The sequence below is a fragment of the Martes martes genome (assembly GCF_963455335.1).
Source record: "Martes martes genome assembly, chromosome: 10".
In the NCBI taxonomy this organism is placed as follows: domain Eukaryota; kingdom Metazoa; phylum Chordata; class Mammalia; order Carnivora; family Mustelidae; genus Martes; species Martes martes.
Window position 1 is genome coordinate 79,070,768 of NC_137898.1, and position 18,196 is coordinate 79,088,963.

The 18,196-nt window shown below is 37.4% G+C and overlaps 1 protein-coding gene across 2 annotated transcripts in view; it reads left to right on the forward strand.

Moving 5' to 3' along the window:
• Positions 1 to 46: 46 nt before the first annotated feature.
• The window catches only part of CEP57 (centrosomal protein 57), a 39,743-nt gene continuing 21,593 nt past the window's right edge, over positions 47 to 18,196 (forward strand). Inside the window, exons 1-3 of one of the 2 annotated variants that reach the window (XM_080816059.1) lie at positions 47 to 323; positions 6,243 to 6,306; positions 13,694 to 13,850. In XM_080816059.1, coding sequence (XP_080672185.1) covers positions 6,250 to 6,306; positions 13,694 to 13,850 — 214 coding nt within the window. In that variant the 5' untranslated portion in view covers positions 47 to 323; positions 6,243 to 6,249. The remainder of the gene's footprint in view (positions 324 to 6,242; positions 6,307 to 13,693; positions 13,851 to 18,196) is intronic. The other variant, XM_080816060.1, reaches the window with a different exon arrangement.

Consider the following 18,196-nt stretch of genomic DNA (forward strand, 5'->3'; position numbering starts at 1 on the left):
GAGGCGGAATCTCTCCTACTACCGGAAGACGTCCGCTTTTTTGATTGGCTACTCAAGACGTCCGTTAGGACGTGTTGCTTTTTCCGTGTGCACTCTGAGCGTGGGTGTCCCTGTGGGGGTGTGTGCAGGGGTTTCTAGACCGGGCACCAGGACCCCAACCCCTTCCATCAGGGGTTCGGCTTAGGGTCGCCCCTGGTGGGCGGCTCTCGAATCTGAAGGAAGAGCTCGAGAACCCGGACCCCCCCAGGGCTGCGGAGGTCCTCTCGGTAGGCAGGAAGATGGCGGCAGCATCGGTCTCTGCGACCTCTGGTTCTCAAATCTCGGTAAGAAGTGGCTCAGGTTCGAATAGGCTCGGTCCTGGCGCCTCTCTGCTTTTCCTCACCCTTCAAAGCACTCTGCGCCCAGAGTCTCACCCCATCCTGGGGAATGGCCGGGGATGCGTGGTCGCCCTGTGCTCTCCAGACGCCCCGTGCTCCCCTGTCGAGGCTGCACCCTTACCTCGAAACAGGCCTGGCCCGCCTCCATCCCCTGTTCATTCACCTTCCGGCCTAGAAGCGCAGGTTACCGAACTTTGCCAGGATTCGCTAGGGTGTCTACCCACGCCCTGGCCTTGCGAAAACATTGCAGCTTTGGTCACGTGTGTGTAACGGCCCCTCTTGGAAACTTGCCGAGACCAGGTGGGCTCAAGAGTTGGCTTAATTGGCAGCTGTTGAATAGTCCTCAGTCTGAAGCGCTTACTAGTTGCTGCTTGTGCTGATTCCATTGCGTACAGGGCCTCCCCTCGCGTATTCCCAGGGACTTTGTTCTTGCTTGTACCCAGAGCGCGCGCTTTCCACCTTCGGTATTACTTTGCAACGTGTACATGCCGTTCTAGAGAGGCGACAGGGACAATTGAACCTAAACATTGTTTTCGCCTCTCCTAGGGCCCCCAGCCAGTTCAGTCACTATTATTTGTCGAATGTCGGTGCTTAGTATTTGGGGATCCGGCACTTTGGGAATACGCAGAAAATGGGAGGAGTCTCAAGTAAGAGCCATTATAGCCTTTTTTTCCCCCCAGATAAAGCGGAGTGCCTGCATACTTCGAGGATCTAAGATGACACAGGTGAATGAGGTAGAATCCCTGCGCTGAAGACACTGAGGAGAAACTGCATGTAATCAGGCTGTTACAGAGTTCAGATTGCTAAATGTTGCTCTCCTAGCATAACCAAGGCATGAGTGGCTAGCAGTTCTTGATAGGCTAGAAACAGTTTCCTGGTAGGGAAGATGGAGCTAGCTAGGTGAGCTGTATGGGGAAGGAGTTGTAAATGCTTGTCACAAGAACTGAAAAGAAGAAAAAGGCACCAATGGCATTTCTAGGTATATGCCAAGACAAGAGGAGCTTTCAGGAAACTAGGAATGAGCAAAAGTCGTGTGGTGGTAAGGTTGGGTTAGATAAATTGTGGAAGTAGGTAAAAACGTGAAAAAAGAGCGATCGGGAAGAAAACAGGGAACTATCAGGGTAAAGTTATGTTGTAGACACTAAGAGGGAGAAGTTTAGGGAGCATTAAGAACAGAGTCACCTCGGGAAGACAGTTTTCCTCAGTTTCAGCTTTTGGTGACTTAAGGTTTATGATAATGAGGCCCGAAATAACTCGGAGTTTCTGCAGAATGGGAGTAGAGTTTGCAGAGCAGTCATGGAAGATGGAGGAGAAGGAATGAATGAAGCACATAGAGTTTATTCCGGAATTAGGTCAGTGAAAGGGAATATAAAAAGAGGAACTATTAGGAGGAAGTGTCTCTAAGTAGATGGTTGAGATTATATAGGAGTTGAGATTAATTAAATTTAATGGGAGAAGAAGGCTTTTCACTGCTTTCAAAACTTAGCACTTGGAGACTGAGGAGACTGAGCAAGAAGTACTCCTACAAATGTTAATTGAGCTATACTCTGCCAAGTCCACTTAGCTGAGCACTGGTACTGGGATGTGCTGTCAACCCTTATTTTGTGAGATAGCCAGATCATAAATTTCCTGGAGTGTTTAATAGGAAAGCATATATATTTGTATATACTAAGCTCAGCTTTAATTGGATTCTAAATATCAAGAATACACTTTTCAAATATCTAAGATCTTTGGGAAATCAAAAGTATAACGATCTTCTTAATTTGACTTGCTACATCAAACTGTCTAATTTGGAAGTCAGTTTCAAAGCAAAAATGACTAAATTTAGATTATTAGTGTATCAGAAATGACCCTCCTCAAACAGTTTAACTGTCCTGTCAGAAATAAGGCTGACATTTCCAACAAAATGTAAAACATTCAGCTTAGCAAATAGCCAATCATAAAATAACACATGCACACACACACACAAAACCCTTTGAAAACTACAGCATAAACTCGGAGCCTACTCATACTCAGATTTTAGGATTGTATTAACTATTCATATAAAAAAAACAATTCCTATTTATTCAATACTCATAAACCCAGCTTGGAGCATGCTATATAAATAGAGATGCTTTTACTAGGTAAGGATTTTTAACAGGTAAATTCACAAATAGCATTTTTGAGAAAGCAGCTATTATGTAAATCTCAAATGTGAATAAGATGGAAGCAGGTGATACATTCAGGTTTTTTTGTTTTGTTTTGTTTTTTAAGTATTTTTTGAAACAGCAGTAAGAAGAGTAACAACAGCAGGTAACATGTAACATGATTGCTATGTATCTTTTCCGTAGTGGCTGCCTCAGGAAAGCAGCTATGACTGGGCACAGTGACATTAAGTAGAAGTATAGGCAGCATAGTATTGAAATAGAGGAGTATCTTTCCTGTCAGTCCTTTTTTATTTTCCCAGTATCCATAGTCAGAACTCTTATGTCACTTTGGACTTAATAAACTAATCTAACTGGTCTCTGTGCCTTTTTAACCAGACCCTGTAATTAACATGCTCCGTATTTTTTTCTCTTAAGTTTTATGAATATATCATAGATTTTTTAATACTAAATATATAAAAGATTTATCTTTGAGATTAATAAAATGAACCCTTTTATGTTTCTTCATGCATCTTCCTGCTTTGCTCTCACATACATACCACCAGCATATGTTTTGAGATTATAAAATATATAGTATTATATGGCAGTCGTGGTTTTAAGTGCTTTTCATATATTAACTAATTAGTATTTCCATTTTTGAATGAGCCAGATGAGGCACAGAGGTTAAATCAAGTTTACACAACTAGTAAATGGCAGAGCCAGTTTTGTTACTCACTAGTTTGCCAGCCATTCAAAAATAGTTCTCTTATGATCATCCTTAGATGTTCTACAAGTGAAAGAATTTCTCTAAAGTAGCAGTTTTCAGAGCATGGTCTGAAGACCTTTGGGGGTCCCTGAGGCCCTCCCAAGAGGGTCTACAGTTATCTTCCTTACCTAGCCACTTTGTGGGAGACCAGATTTTCTTGTGTGTCAGCCAAAATAGTGTATTCAGTAGAGTGAATGCAGAAGCAAATATACGAATCCAGCAGCCTTCTTTTAAATTAAGAATTAAAGAGATCTGTAAAAATGTGTAAAAAATTCTTCATTAAATATTTTGGGTGGCTGTTAGTTTTCATTCAAGAATTATATTTATGGTAACATCATGGGTGTATTATTTTTAAATTAGTAAGTATGTTAACATCTAGATATAACCCACATGAACAAAAAGCTCTTTGGGATCTTCAGTAATTTTTAAGAGTATAAAGGAGCCCCCAAACCCAAAATGTTTGAGAGGGGCAACAGTGGTTTAACCTGCCAGTTGGGCTGTGGGTTCCACTCGGTGGTGGGTTGTGGAATATGTTTAGTGACTAAGGACATAATCATTAAAAAAAAAAGAAGAAGAAGAAGAAAGAGAAAATAGTTCAGCAAATAGAGTTGTGATTGAAATGGCAGGATCATAGAGGGTGATCTTTGGCTTTCTTTGATAATGCTGAATTGTTTTCCAAAGCAGTTGTACCAATATGTTCCCACCAACTATTCCCTTTAATCCATGTCCTCTTGAACATGTAGTATTGTCTCACTTTTGAATTTTTGCCAGGAAGGGAGTGTGAAATGCTATCCTGTTCTTGTTCTCACTTGTGTTCCTCTTATCGATGTAGACGATGCACCTTTTATTTTTTCATAACTTTACTCGTAGTTTTTTTCTTGTATGAAATGCTTGTCTTTTGCCTTTCTTTAATTGGTTTGTCTTTTTCTGTTGATTTATACTCATTTATGCATTGTGGAAGTTAATGCTTGCCTGTTTAGCTTTATTCTAATTACTCTTCAACTTGTCTAAGATACCTTTTGATGGGAGTTCCTGATGTTCATGGATAAAATTTATTAGTCTTTCCTTTTTATGTTTAGTGCTTTTTGGTTAAGAAATTCTTGAAGCAAAGGACATTAATGACATTCTTATGTGTTTTTCTATACAGGTTTTAAAGTTGGGGCCTTTTAAGTCCTTAATATGCTTGAAGTTAATTTGTGTGCTGTGAGGTAGGGATCTAGTTTAACCTTTCTACTTAAGATACACAATTTCTCAGGGCACCTGGCTGGCTCAGTGGGTTAAAGCCTCTGTCTTCAGCTCAGGTCATGATCACAGGGTCCTGGGATGGAGCCCCACATAGGGGTCTGGAGCCTGCTTCCCTCCCCCACCCTCCCCCGCTTCTCTGCCTACTTGTGATCTCTGTCTGTCAAATAAATAAATAAAATCTTAAAAAAAAAAAAGATGCACAATTTCTTCAACATTGCTTATTAGATATATCTTTCCCCAATGGTTTGCATTTGTAGCTATCAGTATATTTCCATCTGTGTATGTTTGTTTTCCTGGGCTCTTTGTTCCATGATTGTATTTGTCTCTCCCTATATACTCACTGTATTAATGATTCTCCTTTATATATTTCTGAGAGAGTACCTTCCTGTCTTCCTTGTTCCTTCAAGAGAAATGTTAGCTATCCTTGGTCCTTCACTGTTCTTTAATAGAAATTATAAATTATATATTATAAATTATATCAGCTATTGAAATTTCAATTGAAACTGCTTTGAATTTCTAGTTTAATTTGGGAGTAACCAATGTCTTTAAGATAGTCTTCTGTTTGTGTCTTCTTACTCTAGTTTTTTTTTAACTTTAACATTTTTCCGTAAAATTTTATAATTTCAGGTCTTGTACATCATTTATTAAATTTATTTTTAGCTTATTTTTATATATTTTCACAAGTTGTATTTTCTGATATACAGAACTGTTATATACATTTTTTCATATCAATTTTTTCAACAGTTTTTCCTAAACTCTAATTCTTATAATTGAGGTTTTTTTGGTATTTTCTGTTTAGATGATCTTAACCTGTGAAATTTTGATTCTTTGTTTTCAGTCTTAATGTTTATTATTTCCTTTCCTTATCTTAATATGCAGGCTAGGAAATGCAGCACATTTACTAGTTGCCTTGTAGATATCTTTGACTTGCTCCTGAATTTAAAAGGAATGTTTTAAATTTTGTACCATTAAAAATGTTGTCATGGTTTTTTGTAAACTTGCTTACTACTGTAAGAAAATAGTTCTTTAGTAATGGCTGGGTATTGAATTTTATTGATTACTTTACAGATGATCATACGGATTTTCACATTAAAGTGAAATGGATATTCTAATGTTCACTCATTCATAAACATTCCTGGAATGATCCCATTTTGATCATACTGTATTTTTTTGTTTAGTTGAGTATGATTTGCTAAATTGTATTTAAGTTTTTTGTACCTGATTTCTTCCAGCTCATTTCTTCCTGCACATTCCATTTGAAAAGAAGGCAAATAATACACATTTCTTACCATCTTTCATACTTAATGCAGTGCCATAAATACTTGAATCATAAGTGTTCCTAAGTAGGAGCTAAAGTTACCAAGCAAGAAAGTGGTCAGGTTAAACATTTTGCCTTTAATCCTGAAAGTTTCTCTTAGAATCCTGTCATTTTAGTTGGAAAAATATTTATTGAATGCTTGGGGTCTTGGAAAGCATACTGATTAGGAGTAAGACTCAGGCTCCTTAGTAGCTGTGTGTGGTTTAACTTTTCTTAACCTGTTTTTTTTTTTTTTACCTGCAGTGGGGACCATAATATTTGCTACTTTCAGGGGTTCTTGTAATAACTACAGGATAATATGAATGTGCTTGGAAAAAATATGTGACAAATCTAAGATTCTATGTTCAGTGTCCTGAAAAATCCCAAATACATTTTTCTGAACTCTAAAGTGAAGATACTTTCTTACTTGTCAGGATTGTTATGAGGATCAACGAAGATAATGGAAACGTAAATTTTAAAGTACCACGCAAGTTTGAGGTTTGTGTTGTTTTTATTTTACATATGTAGGTGTATGTTACATGTATATGTAATATATATGGGGGAGCCTAATTCAACTTGAAAGATCCTTTGCCTTTCAGTAGTTCTCAGTTATGCATGGTCAAGTGGCATGTGGCACTGAAAGCAAGAAGAATTCACTTGAAATCTTCTATCATCTCAGATCAATCTGCTATCTTTAGAAAGGTCTATTGGCAGGGTTAGTTCTTGGTAGGCAGCTGTGGACTTAAATGGTAAACAATTTCATACACTAACATAAAACTTTAAATGATGAGTACTTCACCCTGCCTAAACTGTTTGTACAGACAGTGTGGTTTATGCTGAACACCTGCTTTCTTTCTGGGAGTAAGGAATGTTAACAGCCCCAGTGAAAACCTTGGCCACTGAGTCTAAGGGGCCTTGGTGAAAAAACACTTCACAGAAGTTGTCACTATTAGTTGCTGGAGGAATTAAGCACATCCTTTAAGCAGCTAGAGAGGGATTTTGAAAGCTTGTGCCTGGTATCTTACAGACTTCACCCCCATGGGTCTTTTGCTGATTTTGCTTATGAATCCTTTTGCTATAATAAATCCTAGTGATGAGTATAACTATAAGCTGAGTCCTTTCAGTCCATCTAGCAAATCACTGAACCTTGGGCTGGTCCTGGGGACTGCTGACAATCATGGCGACAGTAGTTGGAACCTTCCCAAAATTCAGGTTCCCAGGTACCAGCCAAAAACCACCTCATAAGCAGACATCTTTAAGTACAGCAGTCTCATGTCTGCTATGTTAATCCTTTCTGCACAGTCTTTCTATGATATTTGTGCTCTCTGTTGTTTTGCATAAAGGAAATTATATTTTGTAATTTATATTTTATAAATATATATAATACTATAATTTATATACTTGAGTAGAATAGTTTAGTTTTATGGACAGTGAAGTTTTCCTGTTTTGCAGGGGAATTATATAATGAATTCATTCAACAGATTTATTAAATACCTTTATCGGGTGTTTTTATTGGAACTCAAACTTTATTCCCACTTAAACAGTGGGAATGACTGTGTTTTTCCAACATCAGTTCTCCTTTGTCAACTGGGTGTCCTACAGTCAATTCAGTTCTGCTGCTAACTAGCTGGAGATAGTGTAGGCCCCATAGGTTAAGGAACTAACACCCACATGACTGCCCCTACTTCAGTCCCAGGTGTGCTGAAGGTAGGTTTTTGCACTTCTGCCCAGTCAACTACAAATGAAGGAGTTCTACTGATTTCATCATACATACATATTAGTCTACTAATACCATATTAGTATATAAATCATATAAAATTTAGTCAGTCATTGGCCATTAGTAATTGAACTCAGTCTCCAGCCTCTCCCTTCTTCTGAGGTCAGGGTGTGGGGCTGAAATTTCTAATGCTAGTCACTTGGTTGGGTTTCTGGCTACTAGCTCTCATCCCGAAGCTGTCTAGAGGGTCCCACTCTTTGTATAACAAAGACAGCCACCACTTAAGAAATTCCCAGAGTTTTTGAATCTCTGTGTTAGGAACCAAAGACAAAAACTTTTTTTTTTTTTTTAATTCCACAGGGCATAGAAATACTAAATATATCAAGTAGGGATAAGCATTTTTTAAAAAGAATAAAGGCAGCAGACAGAGTGACAGAATGGTGCTACCTTAGGTACAATAGTCAGGGAAAGCCTTTTTGACAAGACTTTTGAGCAGATGACTGAGTGGCATGAGAAAGGGAGCTTTCCAGGCAGGTAAACTTAGAAAAGAAAACAGTGTGCTGTGCCTTTTAGAAATCCAAAAGTAGGTCAGTATAGCTGGGAAATAATGAGGGGACAGAAGGGTGTGGAGAAAGAGTGGGAGGGAATGAAGTCAGAGTTAGCCTGAGATATGTGCGTGGGGCCATAAAAGCCATGGTAAGGAGACATCTGGGTGGCTCAGTCAGTTGAGCTTCTGACTCTTGATTTCATCTCAGGTCATGATCTCCGGTAGTGAGATGGAGCCCCATGTCAGGCTGTGCACAGAGTCTGCTGGAGGTTCTCCCTCTGCCCCTTCCCCTGCTCGTGTGCCTGCACATGCACTCTTACACTCATTCACTCACTCTCAAATAAGCAAACCATGGTGAGAATTTTGGATTTTATTCTGTGATGGAAATCTGTTGGCGGGTTTTAATTAGAGGTATTACTCTAATATACTTTTTTTTTTAAGCAATCATAATGATTACTACTTGGAGACAGGCTAAGGGGATGTGGACAGGAGTGATTAGGAGGCTATTAATGCAGTCCAGACAACAGATCACAGTGGTGTCAACCAGGACATTAGTAGTGGAATTAGTGAGAAATTGGAGAGTTTCTGGACATATTTTGAAGACAGAGACCCAACAAGATATAGTGAAAAATTGGATATGGAGTGTATGAGAAATGACTTCATCCAAGGGTTTTGACCTGAGCAGCTAGCTGGGTGCATAGTGGTGCCAGTTTTTGTGGTATGCTGGGAGAGGAACAGGTTTGGGGAGTTAGCTCAAGAATTTGTTATAGGCATGTAAAATTTGAGGTGCCCATCCAAGTGGAAATAATGAGTAGGAAGGTTAATGTGAATATAAAATTTGAGAGTGAGAGAGCCCTGGATTCCATATTTAAATTTGAAAGTCTCAGCTTTTCAAAGGGCTTTTCAAAGCCCTACAAGTAGAAAAGAAAACAGTGTACTTTGATGAGATCAAAGGAATTCATGTAGAAGAAAACCAGAAGTAGAAGGACTAAGCTTTGGAGCACTTCAGCATTTAGGAAGAGAAAAGAAGAGAGTCAAGGAGATTCTTAGGAAGAGGCTTGTGTTGATAGGAAAACCAGAGTGTGGTCCATCTTCTAAGTAAAGTGTTGGGATGAAGTGATCTGTTTCCCATGTTTTTGGGAGGTCTTGAAAGTCAGGAATGTAAAAGTCCCTGGTGAGCTTGCTGAGCTGTTTGTGTGAACTGGTGAAGACTCAAGTCTGATTGGAGAGGGTAAGAGGTGGGGTGATTAAGAGATTGCAGCAACTACAAACAATTATTTTAAGGGCCTTTGTTGTAAGGGCAGGGAAATGAGGCAGGAGCTGGAGGAGAGTCCTAAAGTTCAGGAAAGCTTTTGTTTATTTTGTCCTTAATGACAATGTGAGAGATCTAGTAGAGAGACATAGTGTCAGGAGGGGAAGGGGTTTTATAGGAACCAAGGCTTTGAACAGGTAGGAGGAGATAGGTCCATTAAACAAACCCTGTTCCTTGTTTCAGCGCAGGGAAGGTGAAATGTATGAACAGGTGTAGATAAGCTGGTGGTTCTCTTTTGAGAACTAGATACTTGTTCAGTTAACCACCTCTGATTCTATAGGGAATGGAGATTGGCTTGGGAGTGGGATAGGCAAGTCTACTGTTTTGAACCTCCTTTTTTCTTTTATAAAACAAGGAGAGTATACTAGATTGTTTCTGTGGTTCTTCTCAACCCTGAAGTTTCTAACTTATCCCCAATTGTTTTTCTCGCTTAGAAGGACCTGACTATTGAGAACACATACTGTTTTTTTCTTTCTGTATTATTCTTCTTAGGTGTTTACCTAACACTTTTCCATCTTAACCATTTTTAAATATATGGTTCAGTAATGTTAAGTATAATAATACATACTGTGGTGAAACATCTTTAGACTTTTCATCTTACAGAACTCTGTCCATTTAACAGCGCTCCTTTGCAATCTCCCTCATCCTGGTAACCAACATTCTACTTTCAGTTTCTATGAATTTGACTACTTTAGACACTATATAAGTAGAATCGTAAAGTATTTCTTTTTTTGACTAGCTTATTTCACCGACCATAAGTCCTCAGGTTTATCCATTATGTCACATGTAATGGGATTTCCCTCCTTAAGGCTGAATAATACTATATGTATATACAATATTTTATCCTCTACTGTTTTTATTATATACATTTGTGTGTATATGTTAAGAGTTGCCAGTTTTGTATTTCTTGGTTTAATTTTATTTCAAAATAGTTCTTGTAAATAATTTTTATAGGCCATTTTATTTTCTGTTTTGCTTTTGATTTATGTATTCTTCCTATGATTTAAACTGCTGGTAGCAAATGAGGACACTGACTCAACACATTTGAAATAACAATGACTTTCATTGCTTAAACCCAAAAATTCAAAATGATATGGCTGACTTGAAAAATGGACTACATTTAGAAAAGCTTTTTTTAAAAAAATCTCATTGTATGCTTAGATTTTTACGTAGAGTTTCATAATTTGTCTGCTGACTCAACCTAAGCAATATTTTGGTGATATATATGTGACAAATTTTGTTGAAAGATAAATCTCTCCCCCTGCCCAGTTTTATTGAGAAATAATTGACATATATCACCATCCAGATTTGAGGCATACAGCATGATGGTTTGATTTACATATATTATGAATCAGTTACCAAAATAGGTTTAGCTAACATTCATCTTCTCATATGAACACAAAGAAAAGAACTTTTTTCCTTATGATGAAAACCTGTAGGATATCCTGCCTTCACAACTCCCCTATATATCATACAGTAGTGTTGGCTGTAGTTGTCATGTTGTACATTACATCCCTACTAATTATTTATTTTATAACTGGAAGTTTGTGCCTTTTGACCACCTTCCTCCAACTCCCTTTTCCCCCCATTTTTCAACTCTGGTAACCACAAGTCTGATCTTTTTCCATAGAGTATGGTTTTTTGTTTTAGATTCCACATGTGAGTGAGTTCATATGGTGACTTCATTTAATATAATGCCTTCAGGGTCCAGCTGTGCTTTTGTAAATGGTGGGATTTTCTTTTTCTTTTTCTTTTTTTTTTTAAATGGCTGAATTAATACTCCATTGTATATGTCACAACTTCTTTACCCATTCCTCTATCTACAGACACACATTGCTTCCATGTCTTGGCTCTTATAAGTAATGCTGCTATGATCTGAACACGGAGATGCTAATAACTCTTCAAGTTAGTGTTTTCATTTCTTTTGTATATACACCCATTGCTGGATTATGTCGTAGTTCTATTTGTAATTTTTTGAGGATCCTCCATACTGTTTTCTGTAGTGGCTCTATCAGTTTACAGTTCCACAAACAGTGCCCAAAGGGTTCCCTTTTCTCTGTATCTATGACAGCTTTTGTAATCTCTTGTCTTTTTGATGATGGTTAGTCTTAACAGGTGTGAGATGATCTCTCATTGTGGTTTTAAAGCAATTTTTTTAAAAATTTACCTATTTAACAGAGAGAAAGAGTGCCCACAAGCAGGGGGAACAGTGGGTAGAGGGAGAGGGAAAAGCAGGCTCCCCGCTGAGCAGAGATCCCAATGTGGGGCAGGATCCCAAGATTCTGAGATCATGACCTGAGCCAGAAAGCATGCGTTTAACCAGCTGAGCCACCCAGGTGCCCCTCTCATTGTGGTTTTAATTTGCATTTTCCTAATGACTAATGAATATTGAGCATCTTTTCAATGTACCTGTTGGCTTTGGAAAAATGTTTCAAAAAGGATAAATTTTGAACTGGTAGTTTTTATAGGAGCTAGCAAGCAGTGAGTTTAATGAAGATGGTTTCTTTTCTTTTCTTTTCTTTTTTTTTTTTCTTTTTTTGGTTTGGGTTTTTCGAAGGTAAATTATTTATGCATAGCCCTGTTAGTATCTGTGCAGTATTCAGTAATTCTAATAAAAATTGTTTTTAAAATCTTAGGTAAATTTACAGGCATTTTATGTTCGTACATATATATTGATAAGGAATATTCCTGGCCAGTTACTTTGAATGGTAGCTGTTAAATGATAGGATTCTAGTAGGTTGTATGAAAACCTAAGGTTCTCTGGGAAGAATCATATTTGAAATTAAGCTAAGTGATAATTCATGGTGCTTTGTAAGAGCTTTGGCAGTATAATATATTTTAAGAATTGAAAACTCACCCTGTTTTCTAGCCACCTCCAAAAACCTGATGTCAGTTTGCCAGAAAGTTTGAAAAATGTCAATTCAGTCCTGTTGCATGTGAACACACTTTTTACTGTTGATTTAACATCAGTTTACTTGAGTACCACTTTCAGACTTACCTCTATCTTTTCCAAGTCTTTACTCTCTTCTTTAGTTTTCATAGCCATAATTTAGTTTTGTATTTGCTTTCTTAAATCGATTGGAAAATTATATGGTTTTACATGGAAACAGTCTTTGATTTTTAATAAGATTTAGATACTGTGTGGTTTTCTCGATTGCCTTCATTTATTCCAGGAGGTTGTTTACCATTATTGTTCTTTATGTACAATAAAGTACAGTACACTATTATACTGTCCCTTTCTGCTTTTCTGGACACAGATTGTTCTGTGCTGTCTAGTGTAGTTCTCCAGAGGTAAGAGTTGAGAACTGATTTTGCTGTGGTTATTTGAATAAGAAAAATAAATGAGAATTTTGAGCAGCGAGCAGTTGTATCTTCCACCTTAGCTTTCAGTTTCTCCATTACTTTCCCCACTTTAGGTCTCTCTACCAATAGGAAATCATCTACAACTAACAATATACTACAGTTAGCATCCCTGAAACTGAAATCATGTGGAACATAATCCCTAATTGAACAGAATCTCATTCATAGTAGTGTTTGTTTGGAATTAAAATTTATATTTGGAGGGCGCCTGGGTGTCTCAGTTGGTTGGGCGACTGCCTTCAGCTCAGGTCATGATCCCGGAGTTCTGGGATCGAGTTCCACGTCAGGCTCCCAGCTCCATGGGGAGTCTGCTTTTCCCTCTGACCTTTTCCCCCCTCATGCTCTCTCTCAAATAAATAAAGCAAATCTTTAAAAAAAAAAAATTATACTTGGGTATTTGGTATTTCTAATCTCCCCCACCTCTAAATATAAATTTTTTGGAGCAAGAACATGCCTTTCTTTCTGTATACCACAGAGTCTTGGACATTTGATAAATATTCAAGAATTACTTACTTGATTGGAGAGAGGTTAACTCAGTCATTTTTTAGCAGTTTCATATACTGTAGAAAGACAGTATTTACTTTTCTGAATGTATATTTTACACTACATATTTTTAAGTAAAACATTACATTTATTATGAGTATCATATTCAAGTGTTTCTGTCCAGCATTTCTATTCAGGTTGTTTGAACATTGTTTCCTTTTTACAGTGTTTGTCATATGGCTATATTTAGGCACATAAGAAACACTGAAAAGTTTTATTATTTTAAAATAATGATTTAATTCTGTTGTGTATGGTCAGTGGGCTCTCTTTTTTCTGTTGTCTCCATCGATGGAACATGGGCTGTACAGTTCTCAGGAACAAATTGTGTGTGTGTGTGTATGTGTGTATTTACATCCTATTTGCAGTGTAAATTTTTGAAAGGTAATTTCTATATTTTATTTTTCAGAACATCGTAGTCGAACCCTCAAGGTCTGATGGAAGTATGGTTCGCCATTCCTCATCTCCGTATGTAGTATATCCACCTGATAAGCCTTTCCTTAATAGTGATCTACGACGCTCCCCAAATAAGCCTACATTTGCCTATCCAGAAAGTAACAGCAGAGGTAATAGAGCCTGACAAAATAGATGTTTTTTTTTTGGTTTGTTCATCCACTGCTTTAAAACTTTTGTGTCTTCTAGGTATTTTAAAATTAGAAGAGTGGCACATGGGTGGCTCAGTCAGTTAAGCATCCAAATCCTGATTTTGGCTCAGGTCATGATCTCCCAACCGCCCCCCCCCACCCCCCCCACAACATACACGTCCTCACTTTCTCTCAAAAAAAAAAAAAAAATGAGTATCTCTTTTCCCTTTTCCTATTTTTAACCTTGTCAAAATATAGTGCTTTTCTTTTGTTAACTGATTAAACAGTATTGTCCACCAAATCATCAAGGCTAAATACTTTGAGAAATCCAGGACTGTTCTGTCATATGCAGTATGAGTCACGAACCAAAAATCAGTATTTATGCCTCTGAAATATCCCAAAGATGTATTGGTTATATCTCTTCATTCTTACTGCTTTGGCTCAGACTTTCATCATCTATTGCATAGATAATTGTGATATACTCCTAAATAAGTGCTTTACCTGTGGTTTCTCTCTCATCCCCATTTAAACAACATTCTGTCATCATCTCTCCTACTTTAAACAGATTTTAACACCTCTCCATGGCTTATATAACAAAGTCCTAGGGTTTTTTTGGTTTGTTTGTTTGTTTTTTTTTTTTAATCTGGACTCTACCTGCCTTACCAATTTCATCCCTATCTTCTCTTCTGTTTTTCCTTACCCACACATCCTTTGCTCTGGCTACTTAGAAATATATCTGTTCCCAGAACTTGCCATCTTTATTAGCTTTCTTACTGTTTTAACAAATTACCGCAGCTCAGCAACTTTAACACAACTTTAAATTGCCATCACAGTTGCTATAGAGCAGAAATCTGGATGGGCTTAGCAGGGTCTTCTGTTTAGTGTTTGAGGCTGAAATCAAGGTGTTGACTGGGCTCTGTTCCTTACTAGAGAGTCTAGGGAAGAATCTGTTAGCTCATTCAGATTTTTGGCCGCATTCAGTTACCTGTGGTGATAGAGCTGAGGTTCCATTGTCTTGCTAACTTTTAGTCAGGGCCATCTTTCTTCCTAGAGGCTGTCTGCATTCCTTCCTTTGCTTTCTTTATGGCTCCCTTCAGGAGTCCTGGGTCACGGGTCTGTCATGCTTCATATCTCTCTGTTTAGGGTCCTTTCCCAAAGTCCTTTTTGCGATGTAACAGGTATTCAAGAGTTTGAAGGATTAGGACATAGGTGTTCTCAGGTGTCCATTCTGGCTATCACACCAGCCATGTCAAGCTTATAAGTCTTTCTCTTGCTGTGCCCTCTTACTGAAATCTTTCTGTTATGGAATTATACTCTTTAAAACCCACATTATGTATTACTTATTTTGAGACGTCTTCTTCTCTACCAGCTTCCCCAACACATAACCTCTTCCTGCTCTTCTCAGATATCTCTTCTAAATTCTGTTGGTCCTTTACCCACCATCCAGAGCCTTCATTTTTTTGTCATGGGAAAGCAGGTAGTGGTTTCCTTATCTGGCCATCCCATACTGAAAGTAGATATCATTGGATTGATATTAAAAATACTATAAAAGCATAATGGATCATAATGAATGTCCTGAGGCATTGCTTAAACAGTTCACAACACCATGCTCTAAAGGGATAAGAGATCTGATTTACTGTTTACACATTATTTTTTCTTTTGCTTACTTTCCTCTTCATCTCCTTTTTCCCTCTTCTCTCACAGGTTCTTTAAAACCATTAGTGACACACAAGCAGAATGTAGCATTATCACTCACACACTGGGCTAAACATTTGCTGACTTTCTCCTCTATGAATAAATCTGCCCCATTTCACTTTTCTTATTCTTTTCATTCTTTAGTAATTACTTTTCTCTGAACTTTTTTTTAAGTTTCTTTCGATAGAGTTGAAGATCAGAACTAGATGTAATATTGCAGTGGAAGGATTGATATCTGATTCCTAGACCTTGTATTCCTGCTAGAACATTGTTGCATGATTATTTTTGTGTGTGCTTATTTTTTAAATAATAATTACTAAATCTTAACAGATTTTTATCCACTGTGGGCTTCAGTTATTTATTCTTTGCTTTTTTACCATATGTTGTTTGTATGTTACACAGCTTGTATTTTTCTAAATCACCAAAAACTTTAGCTGCTATGTTCAGATGAGTAGCATTTTATTACTTGTTTTATTAACCATTTAATTAATTAACATTTTCTTTATTATCTTCATCTTTGAGACACTATATCCTGTAAGAGGTTTTTAGTTAGTAAGTTGAGCATTGAAGAAAGATATTTGTGCAAAACACCAGACTTCTGTTTGAATGACTGAAGTCTTAATTTGAATAGATACTCTGTATGATAAACTTTTCTTTACATGTAATAAATGCTTTTTTTGTACTAATACAATAAAGACTTATTCTTCTTTAGTTCTAGTTTAATATACTTTCATTTGATAAATTACCATTTAACTTGGCTATCTAATAATCACATTGAAAACATAGCCTGATTAATGCCATTGAAAGATAATAAAATTATGTTTTTTGTAATTCTCATTTTCATATTCATTTTGAGTTTTAGAAAAGAGATGAGCAAGAAATTGGAAGTTATTACTACCTTCAAAAAAGTGTATTGTCCTTGGAACCACTTTTTTTCCCTGCCCCTTGGAGCCCTTTAAAAAAAAATGGTAACTAATGTCAATCCAAAGAAGTTTAACCCATTATTCATGTTATTTAATACATTTCAAATGACAGTAGTGTGCAGAATGGCTTGAACACTTGAAGCAAGGTAACTATGAGGCAATTCTGTTAGGCCAGTGCTTTCTAAACCTTTCACTTAGCCTAGTCCGTGTGGAAAATGAAATTGTAACACATGTACAGCACATGGAGATAAACCGATGGGGCTGCTGGGAACTAGTCTGGGTGTTTCCACTGTGCCAGGCCACTCATGGCCCCTATAAAAGCTAAGAGATGGATCTATTACAAATTTGTATCACACCTGTTGGAAAAAGCTCAGCATTATTGTGACCAGTGAGAGAAGTCAAGTTATAGCTAGTGTGCTAGGTAGGTGTTGATAACAATTTACTGCCCATCTGTTCTTCTAAAGCACTGGTTCTCCAATTTTTTAAATTCAGGGAACCCTAATTAACCTACTGCATATTTATATAATATGTTAATGAAGAATAACTGTTTTCCAGATTTAAAAAATATACTACAAAGAGTGACATTGTTTTATTTTATACTTTGTAAATCCCTTATTTCTAGCTTAATAGAAAACTGCTTGATTCTCATCTATTTTTGCATTCCATTTGTGTTTGTTTTGATAATTGTTTTGATTGTTTTGATTGAAGTATGTGAAAAAAACCTGGCCTTACATGGATATGTAGATGGAAAAGAAGTAATACTTTAGTATTCTTTCCAGCAATTTGTGGATATTTTTATTTGATATTACACCAAAACTTAGCAAGTGGTTTCTTAAAATTCAGTTGTGTTGTGGAATCTGAAAGCATTATCGAATATTTCATATTCTGGGACCTCAGGACCACCTACATGGTGGAAGATTAACTAGAGGATTCACAAGTTTCAGAAGTGGTTGTGATTATGACTGAGGCTGAATACAGTAGAATCTAGAGAAACCAAGATGCAGGCTTCCAAATTTCTCCCTCATGAAGGTCACACAGAAAAACACTTCTTCCTCCAGCAATAAACTGCATGACATGTGTAGTGTTTCTGCTCAGGAAAGCCCACTTAAGTGTCAGACACTATGGCTTTTATTTGGGCTGGTCACACAAAACACTTTGTGCCTGCACAGTCATGATATTCACCATAAAACACTTTTGTTTATGCAATCAAAGCAGACTTGTGCAGCAGGATATAGTGCCTTAGGCATACAAAACCTTATTGATTAGTAACTTAGGGAACATTTCAAGAGCCTAGTTTCCAGAGGGTAGACAAGGTTCAGGCCTGCTGTATAAACTTCTTTGGTAAGAATTAATCAATTTGTTTATTTTTATTTATTCATTTGAGAGAGACAGTGAGAGCGGGGGGGGAACATAAGCAGGGAGAGGGGAGAGAGAGAAGCAGGCTTCCTGATGAGCAGGGAGCCCAATGAGGGGCTCCATCCCAAATCATGACCCGAGCCGGAGGCAGCCACTTAACCAACTGAGCCACCCAGGTGCCCCAAGGACTTATTTTTTTTTGAAGGATAGTTGACATACACTGTTACATTAGTTTCAGGTATACAGCATAGTGATTTGACAATCCTATATATTATACTCTTCTCACCACAATAAATGTAGTCTACTGTCACCATTCAGTGTTATTGCGGTATTATTGGCTGTGTTGCCAGTGTT